The sequence below is a fragment of the Anguilla rostrata genome, chromosome 13 (assembly GCF_018555375.3).
Source record: "Anguilla rostrata isolate EN2019 chromosome 13, ASM1855537v3, whole genome shotgun sequence".
In the NCBI taxonomy this organism is placed as follows: Eukaryota; Metazoa; Chordata; class Actinopteri; order Anguilliformes; family Anguillidae; genus Anguilla; species Anguilla rostrata.
Genome location: NC_057945.1, coordinates 2,545,531 through 2,572,905, shown reverse-complemented (window position 1 = coordinate 2,572,905; position 27,375 = coordinate 2,545,531). Strand labels below are relative to the sequence as shown.

The following is a 27,375-nucleotide window of genomic DNA, read 5'->3' as shown; positions in this document are numbered from 1 at the left end:
CAGACCCATGCGATCGGTGTACAGACCCATGCGATCGGTGTACAGACCCATGCGATCGGTATACAGACCCATGCGATCGGTGTACAGACCCATGCGATCGGTGTACAGACCCATGCGATCGGTGTACAGACCCATGCGATCGGTGTACAGACCCATGTGATCAGTGTACAGACCCATGTGATCAGTGTACAGACCCATGTGATCAGTGTACAGACCCATGTGATCTGTGTACAGACCCATGTGATCTGTGTACAGACCCATGTGATCAGTGTACAGACCCATGTGATCGGTGCACAGACCCATGCGATCGGTATACAGACCCATGCGATCGGTATACAGACCCATGCGATCGGTATACAGACCCATGCGATCGGTATACAGACCCATGTGATCTCAGGCAGAGCTGAGTTAGCACCATGGAGCACACCACACAGGCTCTAGCTGCCCTCGCGAGACGCTGGCTGCTGAGCTCCCAGCCTCCGGAGCCTTCTCCCGGGAGGTGCGTGTCTTGCAGCAGGGCTTGCGTGGATGTCTGTCCCCTTCCTTTACCCTCGCTGGTGAAGATGAGCGTTTGCGCTGGGGTGGAGCGGTGGATTGTGGGCAGTGCATTCCCGGGGCGTGTCTCCGTACGCCCTCTCTCTCTCTCTCCCCGCCTCGCTCTGTTATGCAGCAGGAATGTCGGCCAGCCTGTAGCGCTGCCCCCCCCCCGCCCGCTCGCTGCCCCGGGCCTCTGACTCCGCCTCCACGCGCCTGCGCTGCCTTTTAAAACCGGAGGATGCACTGAGGGGGGGTCGCGTCTGAGCGGGGAAAGGAAATTAAAAGTAGCAGATTGAAGGTCTGTTTTGCCTTGCCTGTGTGCTGCAAACCCCCCTGTCTTACCCCCACGGCCCTCAAATGTGCCCCCTGTCTTACCCCGGGCTGAAAATGCCGGTAGCCAATAAGAAGCTAGATCTGTCGCGCATCATGAACACACTGCCCCACAGAGAGGATGCAGCCTGGCGATGTTTTTGTCCCATAAATCCCTGCATCAGTTCTGCCCGTCAGTGTCGTTTCAATGATGAGGGCTCATACTGATAGAGCAGGAGAGCTGACCCAGGATCAGTTTTATCTTTCGGCTTGTAATGCATAAGGATAGACTACAGACAGGGACACCTGATCCTTGAGCAGTCCGCCTGTACAAATATGGGCCCAGTTCTTCTAAACGATTCCTCAGACACGCTGTGCCTTTGCTGCAGTGTACCTCGCCGGTTTAACGGACCCAAACTGTGTTTTGGGGGTTGAAGGAGAAGGCAGTAAAATTCTGGATTTTGTTGCAGAAATACCCCAAGGACTCGTCAGGTTGTGCACCTCACTCCTCCAGTTCTTCCGCAGTTTCTGGTCCGACGTCTTCTGCGCCGTTCGACTGGCCTTACGAGTTGTGTTGCATTGAAGTCGCGTTGAGAGCAGGACCGTTTCTCTCCTTTGCCTGGCAGACCGAAAGTAACCCGGTGGATTCAAATCCCTCCCCCGCGGAGCCTCGCCCCGTCGGAGGCGACACTTTTTAATCCCTCGCGCTTTGCTTACTCCGCAACCTGGGTTGATGGGGCCGGGTGGTCAGACGTGTAGGCCGGGCGGCGGGGGCCTGGCGGCTGGCTCGGTGATGGGAATGGCGGCTGATCCCCCGAGCTCGTGATGAGGAGGGGATTTGCATGCCGCTCCGCGCCGGGGACACTCACCCTCCTGCACCAGAATTTGGGTTTTATTTGCATTCTTCACACAACTCTAGAACAGAAGGTGTTCCTGAATTAAGGAGCTTCCCAGGATTAGTGTAAACCTCTAGTTTACAAGGCACCAGTTTGATTCTTTATTTAGCCTATTGCGAAATTGTAGAACAACGATCTTCAGAACAACTGACAACAGCGGCGGGTTCCAGTCTGTCCTGTTTGTTGATAACAAAGGCATGTATGTGATGATTAATTTATGCAGCTGCCTGAGTACTTGTTTTGACAATGGGGAAAAAAATCACCAACTGTTTCCCTCGAGCCTTTGTGTCTCTGAAGGTTAACCCCAGCCTCCGGGAGTCGACCTCATTCCTGTTGGGGTTCACACCTCCACTCTGAGCCTAAAGGCATTTGTCCTGAATCTCCAGTGTGTTCTTTTTTTTTTAGCCTTCCAAACTCAAACTGCCAAATGCTGGTCTGATGTGTTTGATTCTCATTTATGAAGCGTTTCACACCATTTCTGTGTTGATGGTTCTCCCTGATGGTTTGGTTTCACTGTTTGCAGATCACCGTGCTGAAGTTGAGTCCAGGCTTGATCAAACCTCCACAGCTGCCCTCAGTTGGAGCTGAGAGCGGAGTCTCATACCTCACTCAACTCCCCGATCAATTAAAGCAGCTGATTGACCCCTGAGCTGGTGTCACCTGATTTGATGAGTCATAGCGAGCAGACCCCCGGGCTAAGATTGGGTCATAGCGAGCAGACCCCAGGGCCAGGATTGGGTCATAGCCAGCAGACCCCAGGGCCAGGATTGAGTCATAGTGAGCAGACCCCAGGGCCAGGATTGGGTCATAGCGTAGCAGACCCCAGGGCCAGGATTGGGTCATACAGCAGACACCTCGGGATGGATTGAGTCATAGTGAGCAGACCCCAGGGCCAGGATTGGGTCATAGCGAGCAGACCCCAGGGCCAGGATTGGGTCATAGCGAGCAGACCCCAGGGCCAGGATTGGGTCATAGCGAGCAGACCCCAGGGCCAGGATTGGGTCATAGTGAGCAGAACCCAGGGCCAGGATTGAGTCATAGTGAGCAGACCCCAGGGCCAGGATTGGGTCATAGCCAGCAGAACCCAGGGCCAGGATTGGGTCATAGCGAGCAGACCCCAGGGCCAGGATTGGGTCATAGCGTAGCATGGGTGATTGGGTAACTGAGCTTGCAACTCCAGGGTTCGATTCCCAGGTGGGGCGCAGCCATTGTGCCCGTGGGCAAGGCTGCCTCGCTTCGGTAAGTGTCCACCTGTATAAATCTGAAGCTCCAGTGCTTTCCATAAGCAGCCGAATTTAGGCCTCAGGACAGTGCAGTCGCTTTAGTCAAACGGCGAGTTAAATTAAGCACTGAAGTGCAGGAACGCGTCAGAAACCAGCAGACACGGTGGCTCTCCGGAGGGATTTCAGTTTGAGATCCCAGATGTAACGAATATGAGCTCTTTAAGACTACGAGTCGCTCTGGACACGAGCGTCTGCTAAATGCCGAAATGTGAGCGATCTGGCGGTCCTCCCGGGAGGCTCGAAGCTTCGGTGAGACACGGAGTCTCTGTCCTGTTCAGCCAGGACCGGGACAGCCTGCATACGCCGGCTCTGCCTGCTCTGCAGGACCCGGACAGCCTGCGTATGCAGCTCTGCAGGACCCGGACAGCCTGCGTATGCAGCTCTGCAGGACCCGGACAGCCTGCGTATGCAGCTCTGCCTGCTCTGCAGGACCCGGACAGCCTGCGTATGCAGCTCTGTCTGCTCTGCAGGAGCCGGACAGCCTGCGTATGCAGCTCTGCCTACTCTGCAGGACCCGGACAGCCTGCGTATGCAGCTCTGCCTGCTCTGCAGGACCCGGACAGCCTGCGTATGCAGCTCTGCCTGCTCTGCAGGACCCGGACAGCCTGCGTATGCAGCTCTGCCTGCTCTGCAGGACCCGGACAGCCTGCGTATGCAGCTCTGCCTGCTCTGCAGGACCCGGACAGCCTGCGTATGCAGCTCTGCCTGCTGTGCAGGACCCGGACAGCCTGCGTATGCAGCTCTGCCTGCTCTGCAGGACCCGGACAGCCTGCGTATGCGGCCCTGCCTGCTGTGCAGGACCCGAACAGCCTGCGTATGCAGCTCTGCCTGCTCTGCAGGACCCGGACAGCCTGCGTATGCAGCTCTGCCTGCTCTGCAGGACCCGGACAGCCTGCGTATGCGGCTCTGCCTGCTCTGCAGGACCCGGACAGCCTGCGTATGCAGCTCTGCCTGCTGTGCAGGACCCGGACAGCCTGCGTATGCAGCTCTGCCTGCTCTGCAGGACCCGGACAGCCTGCGTATGCGGCCCTGCCTGCTGTGCAGGACCCGAACAGCCTGCGTATGCAGCTCTGCCTGCTCTGCAGGACCCGGACAGCCTGCGTATGCGGCCCTGCCTGCTGTGCAGGACCCGGACAGCCTGCGTATGCAGCTCTGCAGGACCCGGACAGGCTGCGTATGCAGCTCTGTCTGCTCTGCAGGACCCGGACAGCCTGCGTATGCAGCTCTGCCTGCTCTGCAGGACCCGGACAGCCTGCGTACGCAGCTCTGCCTGCTCTGCAGGACCCGGACAGCCTGCGTACGCAGCTCTGCCTGCTCTGCAGGACCCGGACAGCCTGCGTATGCAGCTCTGCCTGCTCTGCAGGACCCGGACAGCCTGCGTATGCAGCTCTGCAGGACCCGGACAGCCTGCGTATGCAGCTCTGCCTGCTCTGCAGGACCCGGACAGCCTGCGTATGCAGCTCTGCCTGCTCTGCAGGACCCGGACAGCCTGCGTATGCAGCTCTGCCTGCTCTGCAGGACCCGGACAGCCTGCGTACGCGGCTCTGCCTGCTCTGCAGGACCCGGACAGCCTGCGTATGCAGCTCTGCCTGCTCTGCAGGACCCGGACAGCCTGCGTACGCGGCTCTGCCTGCTCTGCAGGACCCGGACAGCCTGCGTACGCGGCTCTGCCTGCTCTGCAGGACCCGGACAGCCTGCGTACGCGGCTCTGCCTGCTCTGCAGGACCCGGACAGCCTGCGTACGCGGCTCTGCCTGCTCTGCAGGACCCGGACAGCCTGCGTATGCAGCTCTGCAGGACCCGGACAGCCTGCGTATGCAGCTCTGCAGGACCCGGACAGCCTGCGTATGCAGCTCTGCAGGACCCGGACAGCCTGCGTATGCAGCTCTGCAGGGCCCGGACAGCCTGCGTATGCAGCTCTGCAGGACCCGGACAGCCTGCGTACGCGGCTCTGCCTGCTCTGCAGGAGCCGGACAGCCTGCGTATGCAGCTCTGCCTGCTCTGCAGGACCCGGACAGCCTGCGTATGCAGCTCTGCCTGCTCTGCAGGACCCAGACAGCCTGCGTATGCAGCTCTGCAGGACCCGGACAGCCTGCGTATGCAGCTCTGCCTGCTCTGCAGGACCCGGACAGCCTGCATATGCGGCTCTGCAGGACCCGGACAGCCTGCGTATGCAGCTCTGCCTGCTCTGCGGGAGCCGAAGGGAAGTCGGGGGAGCTGAATAGCGTCTGACCGTTTAAACAGCCTTATCAGTAGCGCAGCGCTGTAATCGCTGACTGCAAACACCAGGGTCAATCTTATTTCACCATGATATGGGTGTGTTCGGCTACGCACCTCACGTCTGAATGGCCTGCGATTAGCTTACCTTCTTCAAATATTTATTTTAATGTATTTTTGTTCGGGAGAGCCTAGCCAATATTTATGGACGTGGATTTTGAGTGGTCTCCACTGCAAAAGTTGCATGTGCACACTGTTCAAACTGAAGCCAGGAATTTGTTTTGCAGCCCTATAAAAATAGATATGGGAAATTTAAACAAAATAGGGGAATTTTTCCAGTCTTTTTTTCCAGTGGTTTTTTTGTGTGCGTGATGTCACACACACATTCAGAGAATTAAAGCACAAACCGAATAGAGCTTGCTTTCCTATTTCAGTTTCTGCATGGGCACTCACTTGTACATGACCTTGTACATGACCTTTAAAATGACTTTTTAAAAACGTTTTCAGCCATAATCGGCACCATCTCCAAATGGGGACCGTTTCTGTGAACCTGTTTCCATGTCGTTTGAGGTCTCACCTGTTTGTCAAATCATCTCCGCTTTCATTATTTGCCAGGGCTTCATTTGGTAAAGAACAGCCTCTCTTTGTTCCGCTGCTTTTGCGGTAGGCTTCTTTTACACGCGGATAAAAGCAGCCCCTAATTTAGGCTGCGAGGGCTGTTCCTCTCGGGTAGTACACCAGGCTGCTATTGGATATCGGGTGAAGGGTAAAGAAAAACTGGCCAATTGTGATCTACTTAATGGCCCTAATTAAGCCATTAAGGTCTAATGAGCAGCACGCTCCCCCCGCTCCCCGAGCGAGCGGGAGGGCCGGGGTCTGGAACACGATGGCGTGTGTTGCATCACATGTTTGTGCCGCGCGAAGGCGATCCCGCCGCTCCCGCCGCTGCGTCTCTCCAGAGAAGAGCCGAGGTTTCCGTCAGCCGCCAAGTGCGCTGGGACCCCGAGCTCCGCTCGCGCCTTCGCCGGCTTTATTTATTTACTTATTCATTTATTTATTCATTTATTTATTTATTTATTTATTCTTTATTTATTTATTTATTTATTCTTTATTTATTTATTCTTTATTTATTTATTTATTCTTTATTTATTTATTTACTTATTCATTTATTTATTTATTCATTTATTTATTTATGCTTTCTCGTGGATGGTTATTTTACTTATTCAGGCCTGATTTCTGAGTGCTCTCCTGCAGTATCGGCCAGCTCGATCCCGTCCGGCCCGTTTCCTTCATTTGCAGACTGCGCGCGATTTTCGAGTCCGAGTCCAAGCGGATGCACCCGCGCTCAGTTTTAGAATCGGGGGGGGTCCGAGTCGGGAATGGGTGCGGGCGTATTTCGGTCTTCGGTCTTGTCGTTCGTTTGATTTCTCTCTGCTTGCTGCGCACCCGTAACTCGGCCTGCTGATCTGCAGCCGGGCCGCACTGCTGATCTGCAGCTGGGCCGCACTGCTGATCCATTTCGGGATTTAGTGCCAGCCTCCGCTCCGGCTTATTAAATCAGCCCAGTGGTTCATCTGATCCGACAAGTCGTGAGCTGCGGCTGCAGAACTGTGCACCTCTGTGTCTTCGGTGAGCGTTTAACTGGCCTGGCAGCTGAGCGAATCAGCACTGGCGTTTTCCTGTGTTTAGGAAATGAGGGGAAAATAGGCCCAAAAGCCCGCATGAACACGGCCCTCTCGGGCTGGGGATATGGGGACACACACTCAGGGCCTGTGGTGTGTTTCTGTCCTCTCACAGTTCGTCGCACTGCGTGATCTCTCTTTTCTGCTTCACTCGTTCCTGTAGCCATGGTCCTCCTGTATTCAGGCTGGTGAGCTTTAACAGGCTGGTTCTCCTCTGGAGCGCAGGTGTATTAGGCTGGTTCTGCTCTGGAGCGCAGGTCTGTTAGGCTGGTTCTCCTCTGGAGCGCAGGTCTGTTAGGCTGGCTCTCCTCTGGAGCGCAGGTCTGTTAGGCTGGTTCTGCTCTGGAGCGCAGGTCTGTTAGGCTGGTTCTCCTCTGGAGCGCAGGTCTGTTAGGCTGGTTCTGCTCTGGAGCGCAGGTCTGTTAGGCTGGTTCTGCTCTGGAGCGCAGGTCTGTTAGGCTGGTTCTCCTCTGGAGCGCAGGTCTGTTAGGCTGGTTCTCCTCTGGAGCGCAGGTCTGTTAGGCTGGTTCTGCTCTGGAGCGCAGGTCTGTTAGGCGGTTCTGCTCTGGAGCCAGGTCTGTTAGGCTGGTTCTCTCTGGAGCGCAGGTCTGTTAGGCTGGTTCTGCTCTGGAGCGCAGGTCTGTTAGGCGGGTTCTGCTCTGGAGCGCAGGTCTGTTAGGCTGGTTCTGCTCTGGAGCGCAGGTCTGTTAGGCTGGTTCTGCTCTGGAGCGCAGGTCTGTTAGGCTGGTTCTCCTCTGGAGCGCAGGTCTGTTAGGCTGGTTCTCCTCTGGAGCGCAGGTCTGTTAGGCTGGTTCTGCTCTGGAGCGCAGGTCTGTTAGGCTGGTTCTCCTCTGGAGCGCAGGTCTGTTAGGCTGGTTCTGCTCTGGAGCGCAGGTCTGTTAGGCGGGTTCTGCTCTCGAGCGCTGGTCTGTTAGGCTGGTTCTGCTCTGGAGCCCAGGTCTGTTAGGCTGGTTCTGCTCTGGAGCGCAGGTCTGTTAGGCTGGTTCTGCTTTGGAGCCCAGGTCTGTTAGGCTGGTTCTCCTCTGGAGCCCAGGTCTGTTAGGCTGGTTCTGCTCTGGAGCCCAGGTCTGTTAGGCTGGTTCTGCTCTGGAGCGCAGGTCTGTTAGGCTGGTTCTGCTCTGGAGCGCAGGTCTGTTAGGCTGCTGAGCTTTAATAGGCTGGTTCTGCTCTGGAGCGCAGGTCTGTTAGGCTGGTTCTCCTCTGGAGCGCAGGTCTGTTAGGCTGGTTCTCCTCTGGAGCGCAGGTCTGTTTGGGGAGGGGTCCTTACTCAGTTCACACGCTAGGCTGCTTTTTATTGGTACTCTGCGGTTAACTGATCAACTGCAGTGCTGTGAAAAAGTGTTTACCCACTTCCTGATATCTTCTATTATTCAGATCTTTCGACAAAATGTGGTCAAAGGGAATCTGAGTACACAAAACACATTATTTAAATAACTTTTTTTCATTAAATAAATAATTATCAAACACCCATATCATGCATGTGAAGAAGCAACTACCCCCTTAGACTTAATGACTGGTTGCTCCAGTAACTGCCACCAAACGCTTAATTTGATGTCAGTCTTTCACATCTGTGTGGAGGAATTTTTGCCCATTTCTTTGCAGAACTGCTCCTGCCACAGAATCCCTATTGGGTTTTGACTAGGCCACTCCAAAATTTTAACTTTGTTTCTCAGTCATTCAGATGTTGACTTGCTTTTGTGTTTTGGATCATTGTTGTACTGCATGACCCAATTACTCTTCAGCTTCAGCTAATGGACAGATGACTGGACTCCTTAAGAATTTTCTGGTACCGGACAGAATTCACGGTTCCTTCAATATTGGCAAGTCACCCAGATCCCGAGGCAGCAAAGCACCTCGCTGTGGAAAGGGTTACAAAGGCTCTGGGACTCCAGACTGAACCAGACTGATATTTCAACAACTTCCTCTCTCATCTATTCTGGTCATTCTTTTGATCATGGCATAGTGGAAGTGGCTTGTAGAAGCTTTGTGGTGACGACTACACTCTGATGGAAGTTTCAATATGAGTCAGGTTTTACATTCAACAGGGCTGGCTGCAGTCAAGCCTGTCTGTGTTCAGTCGGCTGCATCTAATTTTCAATTAAATTTCATTAATTGTTTGCGGGCAATTACTTTATCACATTGGTGTTATTGGTGTCTGACAACATTCAGTGTCTCAATTATACAATAGTGGAGGAAATCGTTAAGGGCAAATAGTTTTCCATGGCAGCGTAGTTCTGAGCTGCCAAACCCTGTTCCTGGAGGTCCACCGTCCTGTAGTTGGGTTTGGGGTTGGGGTTGCAGTTGTGTTTGGAGTTGGGTTTGGGGTTGGGCAGCCCTGCTCTAGCTGATCTTTCAGTGGACCCTGCTTGCCTTGCTTCCCTGGCGTTGCTTCCTGATTCTGTGGGACAGCGGTGATGGGTAGACCCTGACGTTGCTTCCTGATTCTGAGGGAGAGCGGTGATGGGCAGACCCTGGAGCTCTGTCTGATTCTGAGGGAGAGCGGTGATGGGTAGACCCTGGAGCTCTGTCTGATTCTGAGGGAGAGCGGTGATGGGTAGACCCTGGAGCTCTGTCTGATTCTGAGGGAGAGCGGTGATGGGTAGACCCTGGAGCTCTGCCTGATTCTGAGGGAGAGCGGTGATGGGTAGACCCTGGAGCTCTGTCTGATTCTGAGGCAGAGCGGTGATGGGTAGACCCTGGAGCTCTGTCTGATTCTGAGGCAGAGCGGTGATGGGTAGACCCTGGAGCTCTTTCTGATTCTGAGGCAGAGCGGTGATGGGTAGACCCTGGAGCTCTGTCTGATTCTGAGGGAGAGCGGTGATGGGTAGACCCTGGCGCTCTGCCTGATTCTGAGTGAGAGCGGTGGTGCGTAGACCCTGATGTTGCTTCCTGATTCTGAGGCAGAGCGGTGATGGGCAGACCCTGGAGCTCTGCCTGATTCTGAGGGGGGAGGCGGTGGTGGGCAGACCCTGGCGTTGCTTCCTGATTCTGAGGGGGGAGGCGGTGATGCGCAGACCCTGCAGCTGTGCAAGGCCAGGCCTGCAGAGCGCTGCTCTAGCATTCTACACCGCCGTGCGAAACGCCGCTCCTGGAGGGTCGCAGCATCTGCGGGGCTATGCTGCTCGGTCTCCTCCAATCAGCTCTCAGTCTCGGCCTTGGCAGCATAGTGTGATTCTAGCCAATCGGTGACTTAAATTAAGCACTGAAGCTGTGACATGACACAAGTACCCGCTGAGCGCTGCTCTTTACCTACGCTGCCAAACTTTAAAAAACCCCCCAGACTGCAGTATTCCACCCCTGATTTAGCACCAACCTACTGGCAAAGCAATGACTGTTTGCATTATAGATGCAGAAGTGCTGTGTTGCTGTACTGTGTGTGATTCCCTCGCTGTGCAGGTTTTATATTACAGATGTTCTGTGTTGCTGTACTACAGAGTGTGTGATTCCATCTGTGTGCAGGTTTTATAATTAATTAAGCTCTCTGTTGCTATACTAAGTGTGTGATTCCCTCTCTGTGCAGGTTTTATATTAAATTCTGTTTTGTGTTGCTGTACTAAGTGCGTGATTCCCTCTGTGTGCAGGTTTTATATTTAATTCTGTTTTGTGTTGCTGTACTAAGTGCGTGATTCCCTCTGTGTGCAGGTTTTATATTTAATTCTGTTTTGTGTTGCTGTACTAAGTGCGTGATTCCCTCTGTGTGCAGGTTTTATATTAAATTCTGTTTTGTGTTGCTGTACTAAGTGCGTGATTCCCTCTCTGTGCAGGTTTTATATTTAATTCGGTTTTGTGTTGCTGTACTAAGTGCGTGATTCCCTCTGTGTGCAGGTTTTGTGTTGCTGTACTAAGTGCGTGATTCCCTCTGTGTGCAGGTTTTGTGTTGCTGTACTAAGTGCGTGATTCCCTCTGTGTGCAGGTTTTGTGTTGCTGTACTAAGTGCGTGATTCCCTCTGTGTGCAGGTTTTGTGTTGCTGTACTAAGTGCGTGATTCCCTCTGTGTGCAGGTTTTGTGTTGCTGTACTAAGTGCGTGATTCCCTCTGTGTGCAGGTTCATTGCGCGGCCATGCGCCTACATGCTGCGGCTCCCCGCCCAGGTGGGCCGGAGAGCTCAGCCCCACGCTGTTCTGGAGAAAGTGTTCACGTCCATCACAAAGGTGCTTCCTGAACGCCTCATAACCCTGCCATGGCTGCCTCCACCACCGCAGACTGCGCTGGGGTTATGTGATTATGGCTGTCCTTTTCCCTCTCTCTCTCTCTTACTCTCTCTCTCTCTGTTTCTCTCTCACTCTGTCTCTCTCTGCCGATGGGGTGGAATGGTAACACAATGTAAATTGAGCATTAAGGAACATGCTGTTTCAGCCTATGTGTGAGGAGCGGTTTCTGCAGAACTGCGACAAGAAAGAGATAAGAGAGAGAGAGAGAGAGGCAGAAACAGGACGGGGCATGAAAACTAGACTTTATTCATCCCCCAAAAAAATGGCGGGGAAACCGCTAGTGGCATTAAATAACTGAGAGGCAGAACTGTAAGTGATTTTGTGTGTCTCGGAGTTTAGTGCTGCACGTTGACCTTTGACCTTGCCTGCCTGAAAACGGCTGCAGACCAGAGAGTGAACTATATGGCGCTGCGTTCTGAAGCGATGACACTCTACGACTGACTCATCGAGGAATTGTGTGCTGGAGCACGTCAGGCTCCGGCTCCACAGTGGTTATGTTACAGGAATTAAACTGGCCCCTGTTTATATGGTGCAGTCGCATATGATTTTAGAACAATTGTATGCATCATTTTAGATTTTAGTTTGTTGACAATGGGACCACTCCAACTAAATTGTACGGTCACATTAAAGAATAATTTTGTTCCAATTATTGGTAAAAGGGTAGATTTATATTAAGATTGCCGGTAATCTGCAGAAAGGTCACTGGTATGCAATGGGTCGAGGTGTTTTAAAATAATTTTTCCACTTGCTCTGTCTCTATTTCTGTCACTTAACAGTTGTACTATCAGTATGAATTGGGGAAAAAGTGTTGACATGTCAAGTGTGCTTCAGTGGGAAAACATAAGTACTTGCACTGTGAGGCGTGTGCCTTCAGTATGAATGTATAAATGGTTACTTGACCTGGTTATGGTTTCCCCCGCCATTTTGGCTCTGACCCGGTCGTCTGCGCTCCCGCCCCTCGCAGTGTCCGGACTCCCGGCACCTGGACGGGCTGTCCAAGCAGCTGGACTGGGAGGTGCGCAAGGTCCAGCGGTGGTTCCGGCGGCGGCGTAACCAGGACAAGCCCAGCACCCTGACCAAGTTCTGCGAGAGCATGTAGGTGCCCGTGCCCGTGCCCGGCAGCCCTGCCCGGGCAGGCCTCCCTGTGCCCGTTCGTGCCACCGTTCTGTAAAAGCAGCGATGTCACGATTTGCCTGCGTCCCCCGGGGAGCCCTTATTTGTGTAAATGAAATCATGTGAAGCGCTGCTCTTTATCTACGCTGCCAAACTTTTAAAAAAAATCTGAGCTGGGCGGCTCCCAACACCGAGAGCGTGCCTCTCTACCAGGTTCACCGGGTCTGGAAAGGTTTTAATCCAGGACTATTGAACAAATGAATTATGGGTAATCTCTTGAAATCTCTGCATTTCAATGTGGAAAATTTTTACCAGATCAGACCCCTGATTCCTGTGATGACTTGCTGTATTGAGGCGAGGGACGTTCCCTTTTTTTAAAACGGCGGCTTCCGTTAAATACGCGGTTAATGTGGCTCCTTGAGTGTTCAGCAGGCTGAACAGCAGGCCGTGAGAGAAAGCGAGGCTTTTTAAAATCTCCCAAACGGAGGACCTCATGCCTCCTTTCACTCACAGCAGGTTCTGCTCGCTGTGGAATCTCTGTTGAGGAAGTAGGCCCGGTTTGCTGGCTTGGGAAAGTGCCTGCAGGTTATATTTAGCTCCCTGTAAGCCAAAATAAAGCAAATCTGCGCCTCTCCCCCGGCCTCGCTCGCTCCTAACTCCAGGCCTGTTTGTTCTGCTGTCCATGCAGGTGGCGGTTTACCTTTTATCTGTGCATATTTACCTACGGACTTCACTTCCTCCGGCAGGTGAGTCAGAGGCCCGGTAATGGCAGGGAGCAGGGGGGCGGGGCCTGTTGGTCATTAGTGGAAGGCTGGGGGTTTGTACTGCCCCGGAGAGACGCCAGGCTGTGTTTTTGCTCCGTTGAAATGGGATCTCTTGAGGTCGGCTCAGGTTAGCTCAGGTTAGCGCTGAGGGTGGAAGCCATGGGAGGACAGCCAGTATAACTGCAGGCCTGCTTGTGTCTTTGTGTCTTCAGCATGTGAAGGCCTAGAAGCTCACTGAGATATGGAGGATGAGGAAAATGATGATGATGATGGTGATTTATTGTATTTTTCAGTCCACCTGGATGTGGGACACACGGCAGTGTTGGTACAACTATCCTTACCAGGTGAGATGGGATTATGAAAAGGGTGCTGTGTGTGTGTGTGTTCATGTGTGCGTGGGTGCGCGCGCGCGCTGTGTGTATGTGTGCGCGCTGTGTGTGCGTGTGTGTGTATGTGTGCGCGTGTGTGTGTGCACAGTGTGCCTGTGCATGTGCGCGCTGTGTGTGTGTGTGCGTGCGTGCGTGCGTGCGTGCGTGTGTGTGCGCGCGTGCGTGCGTGGAACCCTAATCGAGGAAGTAAGGCTGCACCACAACAGGAAGTTGTCTGTTAGTTGTGCTAGATTTTGTACTAAATCTGTGCTATATTTACAGTAATGCGGCCTTTTTCCTCCAGTTCAAGTACACCTGGCCGTTCTGCTTTTGTTTCAGAGCGCTTAAAATTAGGAAATGCAGTTGCAGATGTCTGCATATCTGACCTTAGATCCACAACGGACCGTTTCTGCTTCGACCTTACAACGACTGTGTGCAGGATTTAATAGACTGAGTCATTTAAGTGTTCTGAGGTTTTTGGTAAATTGATGATTCTTGATGAATGGCAGCTGAAGACTATGCGAATGTTCCTCCTGTGGTTCAATCTCCATGTGAGCAGATGTTGGGGTGCACAGGTAATTGGGAAGTTGTGCCGGGGTAAACTCCACACCCACCCTGGCCCTGTTGGGTTTAGCAGAGTGGGGTCTGGTGTAAACTCCACACTCACCCTGGCCCTGTTGGGTTTAGCAGAGTGGGGTCTGGTGTAAACTCCACACCCACCCTGGCCCTGTTGGGTTTAGCAGAGTGGGGTCTGGTGTAAACTCCACACCCACCCTGGCCCTGTTGGGTATAGCAGAGTGGGGTCTGGTGTAAACTCCACACTGGCCCTGGCCCTGTTGGGGATAGCAGAGTGGGGTCTGGTGTGAACTCAAAATGGGCGTGTCAGACACACAGGTGTGCTCCTCCTCTCCTGCAGGTGCTCTCTCCTGGTCTGTACTACTTCTACGTGATAGAGCTAGGCTTCTACTGGTCACTGGTCTTCTCCCAGTTCACCGACATCAAACGCAAGGTGAGAGAGAAACGACGCTCACACACACACACACACACACACACGCTGGTGGTAAATGTGCTTGAGTTAGCGCTGAGCTCTGAGCTCTGGCTGGTGAATGTGCTTGAGTTAGCGCTGAGCTCTGGCTGGTAAATGTGCTTGAGTTAGCGCTGAGCTCTGGCTGGTTAATGTGCTTGAGTTAGCGCTGAGCTCTGAGTTCTGGCTGGTAAATGTGCTTGAGTTAGCGCTGAGCTCTGGCTGGTAAATGTGCTTGAGTTAGCGCTGAGCTCTGGCTGGTTAATGTGCTTGAGTTAGCGCTGAGCTCTGAGTTCTGGCTGGTAAATGTGCTTGAGTTAGCGCTGAGCTCTGGCTGGTAAATGTGCTTGAGTTAGCGCTGAGCTCTGGCTGGTTAATGTGCTTGAGTTAGCGCTGAGCTCTGGCTGGTAAATGTGCTTGAGTTAGCGCTGAGCTCTGGCTGGTTAATGTGCTTGAGTTAGCGCTGAGCTCCGAGTTCTGGCTGGGAAATGTGCTTGAGTTAGCGCTGAGCGCTGAGCTCTGGCTGGTAAATGTGCTTGAGTTAGCGCTGAGCTCTGGCTGGTAAATGTGCTTGAGTTAGCGCTGAGCGCTGAGCTCTGGCTGGTTAATGTGCTTGAGTTAGCACTGAGCGCTGAGCTCTGGCTGGTAAATGTGCTTGAGTTAGCGCTGAGCTCTGGCTGGTAAATGTGCTTGAGTTAGCGCTGAGCGCTGAGCTCTGGCTGGTAAATGTGCTTGAGTTAGCGCTGAGCTCTGGCTGGTAAATTCCAGTGGCGGTCCGGCCGCCGCACCAGATACTGCAGCTTTATTTAGCCGAACAATCGCTCATCATATGACTGTGAACGTTCGCTCTAATAGAATCATTTCGATTAGAGCGGCTGAGAGTCATAGGTCAGCTGAGGCCAACGCTGAGGGTTTGAGGGAGAGAGAGAAGGACAGAGAGAGGGAAGGAAGGAGGGGAAAGACTGGGAACTGGGAAAGCGAGAGAGAGGAGGGAGAGGGTGAAAGCAGGATTGTTTCCAGGCAAGTACCCAAAACACGTGAGCTCTAAGTTTCCTCCTCCCTCTGCTACTGGTTAGTCATCCGCTGAATGCGTCTTCAGTGATGTGTAAATCGGAGAAAAGGGATTTCTAAAAATGACATTACACACAAATAAATTCTTTTTACAAGGTGATGCCTGCCAGGCTTTTACACCAGCTCACACTGTGATGCAGGGCTCTTTTCACCTGTTAATTATTAATGTATAAATATGGACCTTGGTTTAAAATATAGACCTTGGTTTGTCAGTTTTATGGAGTCTCATTGTCACCCAGGCTGTGTCAGGTACACACCTGGGTCAGGTGCCAGTGTGTGTTTAAATCTTTTGCAGATTTCATGGTTATCAGTTAAATGTGTAAATAACCAAAAATGTGCAAACACAGGAGAGTAGAATTTGGCTTTAAATATCGGCCAAAATAGATGTTTCTTAAAATTGTCTGTGATCTGGAAATGGCAGGAAAGCAGGAAGTATTTGAAATGTAGTGTTTGATTTTAACACATCTGTTTGGGAGCGCTCGCGCTAGGCGTCCTGTCTTCTGAAGCGCGTGTGGGCAGATGCTGTGTCTTTCAGCTCTCTGTAACCGCAGTCCCTCATCCACCAGCAGGAGGCGCTAGTGAGCAATGAGGCTGTATCACGGCCAACTGAAACCCTGCCGTTCCTGATGCGGGAGCATGCGCTAGAGCCGTTTTTATGCCTCTCCGTCCGTCCGTCCGTCCGTCCGTCCTTCTGTCTGTCCGTCTGTCCGTCTGTCCCGATTCTCGTGAACGTGATATCTCAGGAACGCCTTGAGGGAATTTCTTCAAATTTGGCACAAACGTCCACTTGGCCTCAAGGATGAACTGATTAGATTTTGATGGTCAAAGGTCAAGGCCACTGTGACCTCACAAAACACGTTTTTGGCCATAACTCAAGAATTCATATGCTAATTATGACAAAGTTTCACACAAATGTCTAATAGGATAAAATGATGAAGTGATGACATTTTATATCCAAACGGGCTACCGGTTGGCGGAGGCATACAACCACAAGGCTGTATTTCTAGTTAAAATATAAATTATTCTGCTTCAAGTATCTTTCATGGAACTGTACTTTTTCAGTGGTTGGTGAATTGAGTGAGGGGATATTATGTCTGTCATAATACCAGCACCCCCCCCCCTTTATTTTGGTATGGTCTGTAATCTCGTTGTGTTTATATGTCTGTTAAATTGTATATAAACCCCTTCTAAATAAGATTTATCCCTGTGCCCGTGGTTTGTCTTCATGTGCGTGGATCTCAGTTTTCAGAGAGTGCAGTGGGGAAACTGGTCTCTTGTGCCTTCGGTCTGCACCATTTTTCCCAGAAGGGGAGATGTTTTGCACGCGCTTTACTGATAATTACACGCTCGGCGTTCAAACACGCTGCACGACGGCGATGTGGCGTGTCAGCCTGTATCTGACATTTTAACTGCAAGAAAAAACTGGTCGGTTGATTCGCTGCGGCCCAAGGCGTAAGATCCTGCTTTGCGTGCGACTGTCGTCCTGAAAACGCGCGCGTTCACACGCGCGGCCTTCACGTCTGCAGCGTGATGTCGTGCGAGCGTCGATCGTCTCTGTGGCCTGGTACCGGGCTCGTCTCCGGGTCTCACCGGCTTTTGTTCTCCTCAGGATTTCCTCATCATGTTCATCCATCACCTGGCAACGGTGGGACTCATCAGCTTCTCCTACGTCAACAACATGGTGCGCGTGGGCACGCTCGTCATGTGCGTGCACGACGCCTCCGACTTCCTGCTGGAGGTACGGCGCGCCGACGCTTCGGCGCTTCAGCGTTTGAAGGGTTACAAATCACCCCCTTTGAAAGGGGACTAATTTTGTACATGCTCCATGTCCCTAGAAGAGCTAGGGACAAGCAAGCTCTGCTATTGCTTCAGGCTCTTTTTTACATGTTTCTTTAAACTTGTCCTTCGTGTATGTCAACCTTCAGCTTGTCTCTTCATCTCTCTCTCTCTCTCTCCCCCCCCTCTCTCTCTCTCACACACACACACTCTCTCCCTCTCTCTCACTCACTCACTCTTCCTCTCTCTCTCCGCCTTACACTCACTCACTCATCCTCTCTCTCTCCCCCTCACACTCACTCACTCATCCTCTCTCTCTCCCCCTCTCACACTCACTCCCTCCTCCTCTCTCTCTCCCCCCTCTCACACTCACTCACTCTCCTCCCCCTCTCACACTCATCACTCTCCTCCCCCTTCCACTCACTCTTCCTCCCTCTTTCTCCCCCTTCTCACTCACTCTTCCTCTCTCTCTCTCTCCCCCCCTCACACTCACTCTCTCTCCCCCCTCTCACACTCACTCTCCCTCTCCCTCCCCTCCCTCTCTCCCCACCCCCCATCTCAGGCCGCTAAGCTGGCTAACTACGCGCGGTACCAGCGCCTGTGTGACTCCCTCTTCGTCTTCTTCGGCGTGGTCTTCTTCGGCACGCGGCTCATCATTTTCCCTTTTTGGTGAGTGTGGGGTTTTTTTCTTTAGGGGGGGGGGGGGGGGGGGGGGAGAAGAACCGGCGTGTGCCGGGATCTGTCAGCGTGTGTGGGGAGTGAGCGAGGCCGTCTAGAATGGCGGAAACCCGAGCCGCTGTATTCAGTGTCGGGCCTGAAACCCATCTGAGCGTGGGGGTGTCTGCTGACAGCGGACTGAGGCGTAATCCTGCCGAACCTGACCCCCCCCCCCCACATGTGCCCTGCCGCATCTTCATTTATTCATTTACTTCCAGATTAGCCAAAATAGCAGAGCAGGGATCCGGGCGATGGCGCCTGACGCCTGTACTGTATGGAGGATAGGGACATGAGCTCTGGAGTGCTCATAGCAGGCCTGGCTCAAATGCGCATGGAAGCGCATCACTAACAGACACTACAATTTACCATCATATGAAACCCATTTGTTCCTCATATTGGTGAAACTAGATGTTCCTCTAAAATGATCATTAATCTGCTGGAATTTTACTGGTGTGGAAAGGTTAAGGTATTTCAAATAATCATTGACAGCTGTGATTTCTGTTGGTAGTATATTTAACTTGTCAGTACAGTTTAGTGCAGTACAGTAGGGTTTAGTGTTGTGCAGTAGGGTGTAGTGCAGTACAGTAGGGTTTAGTGTAGTACAGTAGGGTGTAGTGCAGTACAGTAGGGTTTAGTGCAGTACAGTAGGGTTTAGTGCAGTGCAGTAGGGTGTAGTGCAGTACAGTAGGGTTTAGTGTAGTACAGTAGGGTTTAGTACAGTAAGGTTTAGTGCAGTACAGTAGGGTTTAGTGCAGTGCAGTAGGGTGTAGTGCAGTACAGTGGGGTTTAGTGTAGTACAGTAGGGTTTAGTGCAGTGCAGTAGGGTGTAGTGCAGTACAGTAGGGTTTAGTGTAGTACAGTAGGGTTTAGTACAGTAAGGTTTAGTGCAGTACAGTAGGGTTTAGTGCAGTGCAGTAAGGTTTAGTGCAGTACAGTAGGGTTTAGTGTTGTGCAGTAGGGTGTAGTGCAGTACAGTAGGGTTTAGTACAGTAAGGTTTAGTGCAGTACAGTAGGGTTTAGTGCAGTGCAGTAGGGTGTAGTGCAGTACAGTAGGGTTTAGTGTAGTACAGTAGGGTTTAGTACAGTAAGGTTTAGTGCAGTACAGTAGGGTTTAGTGCAGTACAGTAGGGTTTAGTGCAGTACAGTAGGGTTTAGTGTAGTGCAGTAGGGTTTAGTGCAGTACAGTAGAGTTTAGTGTTGTGCAGTAGGGTTTAGTGTAGTGCAGTAGGGTTTAGTGCAGTACAGTAGGGTTTAGTGCAGTGCAGTAGGGTGTAGTGTTGTGCAGTAGGGTGTAGTGCAGTGCAGTAGGGTTTAGTGTAGTGCAGTAGGGTTTAGTGTAGTGCAGTAGGGTGTAGTGTTGTGCAGTAGGGTTTAGTGTTGTGCAGTAGGGTGTAGTGTTGTGCAGTAGGGTTTAGTGTAGTACAGTAGGGTTTAGTGCAGTGCAGTAGGGTTTAGTGTAGTGCAGTAGGGTGTAGTTCTGTGCTGTAGGTTTTAGTGCAGTGGAGTAGGGTCTGTTTCCACGAAATGTATTCAAGCTTGATAGAACTGTTCTACAAATACTACACTAAACCATACTTCCAAGTGTCACATACATCAGTATTTGAGTTTTGATGCTTATGAGGCTTTTCTGTTCTGATTGTGTTTTGCTTCATAACGTGCTTCACTGACAGACAGCCAGGGGTCTGCAGGCTTGTGTTCAGGTTTTAAGCCGTAAGGGTGAGTTGGAGGCGGGGTCTGACGTGCTGCTGGGTGTGTGTGATGCAGGATCCTCAACACTACGCTGTTTGAGAGCTGGGAGATCATCGGTCCCTACCCCTCCTGGTGGCTCTTCAACGGGCTCCTGCTGGTGCTGCAGGCCCTGCACGTCATCTGGTCCTACCTCATCGCCCGCATCGCCTTCAAAGCCATAGTGCGCGGGAAGGTGGGTGTGACGCATGTCACTGCATGTAGCCCGGGTCACACCATATACCCCGGATCACACCATATACCCCGGGTCACTGCATATACCCCGGGTCACACTATATACCCCGGGTCACTGCATATACCCCGGGTCACACCATACCGGTCACTCATATACCCCGGGTCACACCATATACCCCGGGTCACTGCATATACCCCGGGTCACTCCATATACCCCGGGTCACTGCATATACCCCGGGTCACAGCATATACCCCGGGTCACTGCATATACCCCGGGTCACACCATATACCCCGGATCACTGCATATACCCCGGATCACTGAATATATCCCGGGTCACTTCATATACCCCCGGTCACTCCATATACCCTGGGTCACTGCATATACCCCGGGTCATTCTTTATACCATTGGCCACGCTGTATACCCTGGGTCACACCTTTCACCCTGAGTCACTCCATATACCCCGGGTTAATGATTTCCATCTCTGATTTTTTAAATATTCTGTAGATTTTCCGGTTATTGTGAGGTCTAAACTGAGACCAGGTGGCTGCTGCTCAAACTCCTTTCCCAGAGGAGGCTGATTCTTAGCAGATCAGATTTATAGATGCACAGGTACCACTTTAACTTGGGCGATTGATTGGTCTGATGCAGATAACTGATGCCTGTGCTTTCTTTAAAAGGAGAAAGAGTTTGTTATTATGTTTAGCAGAAATTAAGTATCAGTGCTCTCGTGTAGCATAGCCAAGCATAATGCAGCATGCTTAGTGTCATGCTTGACCATCTGAAGCCACTGCAGTAAGCTGAAGCTAAGCAACGCTAGCTTAATGATAAAATGACCTTTGAGAGGTTACCTATATTACCGCTAGTGGCTACAATAGAATATTACGTGTATCTCTACAGGTATTACTTATTTGAGTCCATGGCTGCTGTTGTCAGTGGCAGATGTTGCTAGGCTCTTTTGCTCCTGTTCACTGGACGGCGGGAGAGGGGACTTGCGGACTGTGTCAGGCCAGTTAGCCCACACATGACTCAGACTTGCATTTAAAATGGAAGCTGTGTGCGACTCTTCCTGTGAGGCCCCTGCTGTACACTCATAGCGTGCTTGTGCACGTCGTTGCGTGTGGGCATCCCACTTCCTCTCTGTGTTCAGCCATGTCCTGGTTTCAGAAAGAGCTCGTGCCTGCCTACATTTATAGCATTCCACTGCCCCTGATCTAGGTTAGTCTCCTGAGATAAAATCTCATTTTCAGAAGAAACCTGCAACATCTTGCCCTATGTACAGTAAAAAGAAAAAAACAAGGCATTAAAATATTCAGGACCCATATCAGGACACAAATAGCAATCAGATCAAGAATAGCAATCACAACGGTCAATCACCAGTTTCTCAACAATCTATCTTAAAAACATGATTAGGTACCAATTTCATGTTCTCATTCATGTTCCAAATCAGTATAATAAAATATCAGCGAGGTCAGCCTTGATAGTTACACCCATGGATGCCGATCTTCACCAAGCCAACAATCCTGTACACTCCACATAAATTATGTCTCAGGACTCTGCTCTTTGTTTGAAGAGAAGAGGTTAACGTAAGGACTCAGTGGTAGAAGTCTCACCATAAGGACTCGATGGTAGAAGTGACTCACCATAAGGATTCGGTGGTAGAAGTGACTCACTGTAAGGACTCAGTGGTAGAAGTGACTCACTGTAAGGACTCAGTGGTAGAAGTGACTCACTGTAAGGACTCAGTGGTAGAAGTGACTCACTATAAGGACTCAGTGGTTGAAGTGACTCACCGTAAGGATTCGGTGTTAGAAGTGACTCACTGTAAGGACTCGGTGGTAAAAGTGACTCACCGTAAGGACTCAGTGGTAAAAGTGACTCACCGTAAGGACTCGGTGGTAGAAGTGACTCACTGTAAGGACTCAGTGGTAGAAGTGACTCACTGTAAGGACTCAGTGGTAGAAGTGACTCACTGTAAGGACTCAGTGGTAGAAGTGACTCACTGTAAGGACTCGGTGGTAGAAGGACTCACGTAGGACTCATGGTGGAGTGACTCCGTAAGGACTCAGTGGTAGAAGTGACTCACCGTAAGGACTCGGTGGTAGAAGTGACTCACCGTAAGGACTCGGTGGTAGAAATGACTCACCGTAAGGACTCGGTGGTAGAAATGACTCACCGTAAGGACTCGGTGGTAGAAGTGACTCACCATAAGGACTCGGTGGTATAAGTGACTCACTGTAAGGACTCGGTGGTAGAAGTGAATCGACATAAGGACTCTGTTGTAGAAGTGACTGACTGTGGAAGGACACGGGTTGAACAGTGGTCAGATTGCTTTTTCCAGGTATGATGAGCTCCTTAGTTTTTTAACATTAATTTTCCAGTGAACCCAGCACTGGCCTGATCAGTTAGGTTCCCCATACAGAGGTGGGTCTTTTGAATGTCACCTAATCAAAGCCATGTCATGAGGATATTTCACATGATTGTACAGTAGTGTCTTCTGTCAACATTTCATTAGTATATATGGAGAATAACAGAAAAGAGACAACCCTGTAGAACACCAGTGTTCATTTACTTCTGTATCTCCTGATTTCCTTCTTCCTTTCTTTTTCCTCATACAGTGCTTTTCTTTTCTGTGTGGTAGGGTATGTGGATTCACTTTCCTCTCTTTCTCTCTGTAGAACTGGCTGCTTTCCTCTTTTCAGGTAGAGGGAGGATCCTGTCTTTCTCTGTCTGTCTCTGGCCTGAATGTGCTCCTCCACTCCTCCCTCTCCTTCGCTCTCTTCCTCTCTCAGCCTCACGGGGAACTGCACTTTTCCGCTCCTCTCTGCTGTAAGTCCTTTTACCCTTTCTCTTCCTCCGCTTTTCTCCTTCTCTCTTTTCTTTTCTGTGGCTTGCGCGCTCTTCAGCGCAGATTGGGTTCGAACCTCTGTGGCCTCCCCCTCTCCGTTTAGCTCTTGGAGCGGTGAATTTATAACCTGCTCACCTCAGTCAATGTGCTTATCTACAAAATGCATGAAGTCCTCATTCAGTCACTGCAGTGCCATCTTGTGGCCGACGTGTGGCATAGGTGGAGACGGGGTAAAGGTAAATTTTCCCAGGAAGTACACACCGTTACCAGGCTTGGGACTGCTTGGCAGGTTATGGCAGAGACCGTTGGTGAGTTCAGGCGCAGGCCTGGTACTGTGCTGGTTACCTCAGTCTGTGGGTAAACGGCAAACCGCACACCTAACAAAAAGTGACGGCAAATATGGACCACTCCACCAACGGCTATTCAAAATCAACCTTCAAAGTGTATTTATGTGGGTTCAGTACTTAGAAATGGCCCAGGGCCCATCAGATCCTTTGTGGCCTGGTTTTGTGTATTGTGAGTTACCTCAATTCCATAAAAATGGCAAACTAAATCGTTTGTTCAGTAGGTAAAGGTTTGAAGTGCCTTTTTTTTGATAAATAGCCGTTTGTAACAGATGACCGCAAAGGAGGCTATAAAGGTGAGGTAAACGGAAGCCTGTTTCTGAGTGTGCTAGTGCTGCAGGGAGACTGGACCTGTTCCCCTCTGCCTCAGGTATCCAAAGACGACCGGAGCGACATCGAGAGCAGCTCGGAGGACGAAGCCGAAACGGCCAAGGACAAGGCCAAGCTGGCGGCCCGCAGCAGCCCGCCGTCGCCCCCCAAGGGCGAGAACGGGACGAACGGCCACCTCGCCGCCGCGGCCTGGGCGCAGGACCGCTGGTGACCGCGCTGCGGGAGACCGACGCTCAGACTGACGCTCCTGACGGGTCTATCCCTGACGACACGCCCCTCACTGCCCTCGCCTCCCCTCTCCCTTCCAGACCCAAAGACGACAAAAACAAGCTGCATTCCTCGGTTAAAAGTTCTGTACCGGCTCGTTACCTCTCATCACTTCTGTGGCTGAACACACTTGGGAGGCTGGGGATGGTGAGGAAAGACGGGTATAATGGACACTAACGTGTGACAATCGCTGTGAGCACCAAAAAGAAAAATGCAATTAGACAGATGAATGGAATCAGTGAGTGCCTTTCCCCAGTACAGGTGGGAGGGGGGGGTCTCTCAACCCCTCCTTTCCACATGTGCAGACATGATGAAATTAGTTCCCACCCACTTGTTTTATTGGTCAGATCTACTTGAGTTCTTCATTTTTACTTTGTGGTTCAACTCATTAGCCTGTTTTTATTTGTTGCGGTTTCTGATTGTTTTGTTGATTTTTATTTGGAGACCAAATAAGTTTATTAAAATGTTATTTGATTGTTCAGTATTTGTGATGTTCTACTACGTCTGGAGCTGAAGCCACACCCAAACCGTGACCCACGCAAATTTGTGAACGCCATAATACTCTACTGCAACATCCATATATGCTTTTACAAGTCAGGGGAGGTTAATATTGGATTAACATAAGCAGTAAGACATTACATTACATGCTTCATTATATAATCAGGCTTTCTGAATTAGCTGGCTCTCAACGTTGTGGGGAAAAAATGCTCAGAAAGAGTAAAAATAGTTTTAGGTTAAAGACAAGTGGACACTTCAACAGATTATTTCCCTCTTGATGTGGCTGAAGGTAATGAATTTCCTCACCATAAGAGTAAACTGGCTTAAATATTCCAGTCTCCTACAACAGGGGTTCCCAGACTGTGGGACACCCGTCAAATTAAAAGCTAAATTGCACTGACTTGTTTTGACGTGTTCAAATATTTCCATTCCATACTTGAGTAAGTTAGTCTACATTTTAATGAGCAGGTCACACAAAATTGTATTTTCTAGTGCAGTGGTCCAGTTTCGAGTATAAAGAAACTGAAAAGGCTGTTACACTTAAATCAGACATTGTTCATTTTCAATTATATACATAAAACAATTCACTGATTTTAACTAGAATATAATGTTACCAAGGCAAAAACATGTTTCTGTAATTCAAAGCGTGGAGTCGTGGTGCGTTGCCTTTTTTTTTGCGTAACTTCTTTGGGTGAAACGAGAGGCTGAGGTCGAAGCGACTTTCGACGTGCGAATGATGTCAGTTCGCGCAGGTCCCGGAAAGGGATCCATTTTGAGATCAGTCCGAGTTCGTCTGATTCTCCGCCTGAAGCTGAAGCTGCTTCTGCCGCTCCATGTAGCGATGTCCGCGCAGGACGCACAGGTAGCCGCCGTACACCGTCAGCAGCATCATGGATCCCGAGAACAGCCTGTATCCCACGTCAGCCATCCTCTTCCCCGAAACCATGGCGACGGCTCGTCTGTTACCTAAAGCTCACAGCACAGAAGGGCGTATTAGAATAGACTAGAGACTGACAAAATGCAATCGCACTAGTAAATGTGACTCTGTATGATTCAATTACACATATTACTGTGCAGGCATTTAGCAGACGCTCCTATCCAGAGTGACTTACACAACTTTTACATAGCATCCATTTATACAGCTATATATATAATGAAGCAATGCAGGTTAAATACCTTGCCCAAGCGTACAACAGCAGTGTCCTACCCAGAAATCGAACCTATGACCTATCAGTTCCTTACCCACTATGCTACAGTGTACCCTTTACCTACCTGAATGTACTCAACAGAAATCTACCCAAGGTAGCTAAAGTGAAAGAATAAGTTGTTTCGCATTCTCTAATAATCCAATGTAGAGACGTAATTCAGGAAGTTATAAAATTCCACTGATTATAGATCCTGGTGTGTGCAAAGTACTGTCCTATCCTCATGCATTTCAATGATTTCTGAACAATAACATATTCAACTGTGCAGTCAGTTTCATTAACCCAAAAACATGGCTGAGGCTCACTTCAGTTTTCTTATGTACTAACTATGGATTCTCCCATGAATTTTATGATGATGTCTCATGATTATCACATGATAGGCATACTACCTGAATAACCAGTTTTAGGCTGAAGGGATCTATGACAAGGTAGATCTACAAAGTTTTATAAGCACATTACCATTGCATACGTTCTTAAAATAAAGTATACTTGTTTCACCTTTGAAATATTATACACTCTAGGATAGTATACTTAGGCTCATATCTGAACTTCTTTGCAACTTTCAGTAGCTACATCAAGTATACTCAAGTAGGCCACAAAAAATGATACTAAAATACTGAACCAGTACTAGTCCAGTGCTCACTGGATGTTTAAGTTACTTTTTAGTTCTAACTAAAAGGTGGGCCAGTTCAGTCCCAGAGTTGTCAAAGTAAGACTAGTGGGTCTGTTTTTAAACTTGGCGTGTAACCTAAAGTTTTTTTTTAATTGTAAGAGGGGTGCAGCGCGATCTATGGTGCTATTATAAACAGACTGAGCCGGTGACTGAGTGTTTTTTTTTTTTTTTAATGTGTGTTTAGGTTTTTATATAAATACAGTGACAGTATACAACCTTTTTTTTTTTTTTAAAGTGTTATCATATTTCCTGATATAATTGCACCTCCGGGGTACCACATTTCTACAATTGCGGGTCAGGCACCCTTCACAGTAGGACACATTTTTAGGACCGCGCTTACGGCATTGCTTGTGCCGAAACATAAGTGTTGCGAGGTTAAGAATGTTCTAATCTACGACAACGTTAGGCTAGCTAGAAACGAAAACAGAGGTGCATATTACGAACGACCATATTCAATTAACGTAGCTTTTATGCCTATCTGCTTTTCTTACTACAACGCAGAGTAATTGTGTACTACTGCCTTGGCCTAAAACCATCGATGTCATGTTAGTTGAGTGCGTATTATGTTTCGCATATTGGCCTTGGGTAGCTAGCTGATCAGCTAGGCTAACGAATTATCAGTCATTTCTCTCACATCATGCTGTGATGCGGTTTACTCTATCATCACTACTTGACACCTCGATTTAAGAGCTAACTTTTTTCAAACTTATACACTTTATAGCTAGCTTAATACTTCATATCACCTACCTTCTAACCAAGAAAACACAGGAAATGCACCTTGTTGCCTCAATGTCAGGCTATAAAATGTAGGGCCACTTTCCAAAAATCACGTGACACCTTGAAAAGTATGGGTACTCAGAAGGGAAAAATGCGTTAGCCTAGAGTACGTTTAAATACATCTAAAGATGTTAGTGTTCAGATAAAAGATGCCATTTTTATGGCAGTAAATGGCATAAAAAAGACACCTGACATTGACGTAAGGAATACGTTTCCAAATATAACATACTTACTGAAAGTTTATAATGTTTGAATTACAAGTTTTAGCGCAATTGGCCGGTTAGCTCAGTTGGTTAGAGCGTGGTGCTAATAACGCCAAGGTCGCGGGTTCGATCCCCGTACGGGCCACTTCCGTTTTTCTTAGACGTTAAGAAAAAGTCGTATTGCCTTTTGCATAACTGAAAAAATAAAAATAGAAAATACGCATGTTAATTAGTTCAACTAAATTAAACTAAAAACGAGTTTACGCAATATTATAAGAAACGAGCCAACAAATTTAGATAGTGATAACACATTACAGTTTAGG

The 27,375-nt window shown here is 50.1% G+C and overlaps 2 protein-coding genes and 1 non-coding gene across 7 annotated transcripts in view; 2 read left to right on the top strand and 1 right to left on the bottom strand.

The window, feature by feature from the left end:
• cers5 (ceramide synthase 5) overlaps positions 1–24,177 on the top strand; it is a 30,195-nt gene extending 6,018 nt beyond the window's left edge. For all 3 annotated transcript variants that reach the window (XM_064306641.1, XM_064306639.1, XM_064306640.1), the window contains exons 2-10: positions 10,990–11,095; positions 12,120–12,250; positions 12,957–13,014; positions 13,326–13,376; positions 14,317–14,409; positions 17,105–17,233; positions 17,834–17,940; positions 19,753–19,909; positions 23,470–24,177. In XM_064306641.1, the coding sequence (XP_064162711.1) occupies positions 11,015–11,095; positions 12,120–12,250; positions 12,957–13,014; positions 13,326–13,376; positions 14,317–14,409; positions 17,105–17,233; positions 17,834–17,940; positions 19,753–19,909; positions 23,470–23,640 (978 nt within the window). In that variant the 5' untranslated portion in view covers positions 10,990–11,014 and the 3' untranslated portion in view covers positions 23,641–24,177. The remainder of the gene's footprint in view (positions 1–10,989; positions 11,096–12,119; positions 12,251–12,956; positions 13,015–13,325; positions 13,377–14,316; positions 14,410–17,104; positions 17,234–17,833; positions 17,941–19,752; positions 19,910–23,469) is intronic.
• Positions 24,178–24,635: 458 nt separating this feature from the next.
• On the bottom strand, positions 24,636–26,973 carry LOC135238590 (cytochrome c oxidase assembly protein COX14 homolog). Of its 3 annotated transcripts, none has more exons than XM_064306644.1 (2): positions 26,820–26,973; positions 24,636–25,160 (listed from the first exon to the last, which is right to left on the bottom strand). In XM_064306644.1, the coding sequence occupies exon 2, from the start codon at positions 25,138–25,140 to the stop codon at positions 24,973–24,975; it is 168 nt and encodes a 55-aa protein (XP_064162714.1). In that variant the 5' UTR covers positions 25,141–25,160; positions 26,820–26,973; the 3' UTR covers positions 24,636–24,972. The 3 variants fall into 3 exon arrangements, with proteins under 3 accessions (XP_064162714.1, XP_064162715.1, XP_064162716.1); XM_064306645.1 differs by having other exon boundaries at positions 24,636–25,166; positions 26,820–26,930; XM_064306646.1 differs by having other exon boundaries at positions 26,850–26,873.
• Positions 26,974–27,123: 150 nt separating this feature from the next.
• Positions 27,124–27,197, top strand: trnai-aau (transfer RNA isoleucine (anticodon AAU)). Its single transcript has one exon. It is a non-coding gene; the product is annotated as a tRNA-Ile (tRNA).
• Positions 27,198–27,375: the final 178 nt, after the last annotated feature.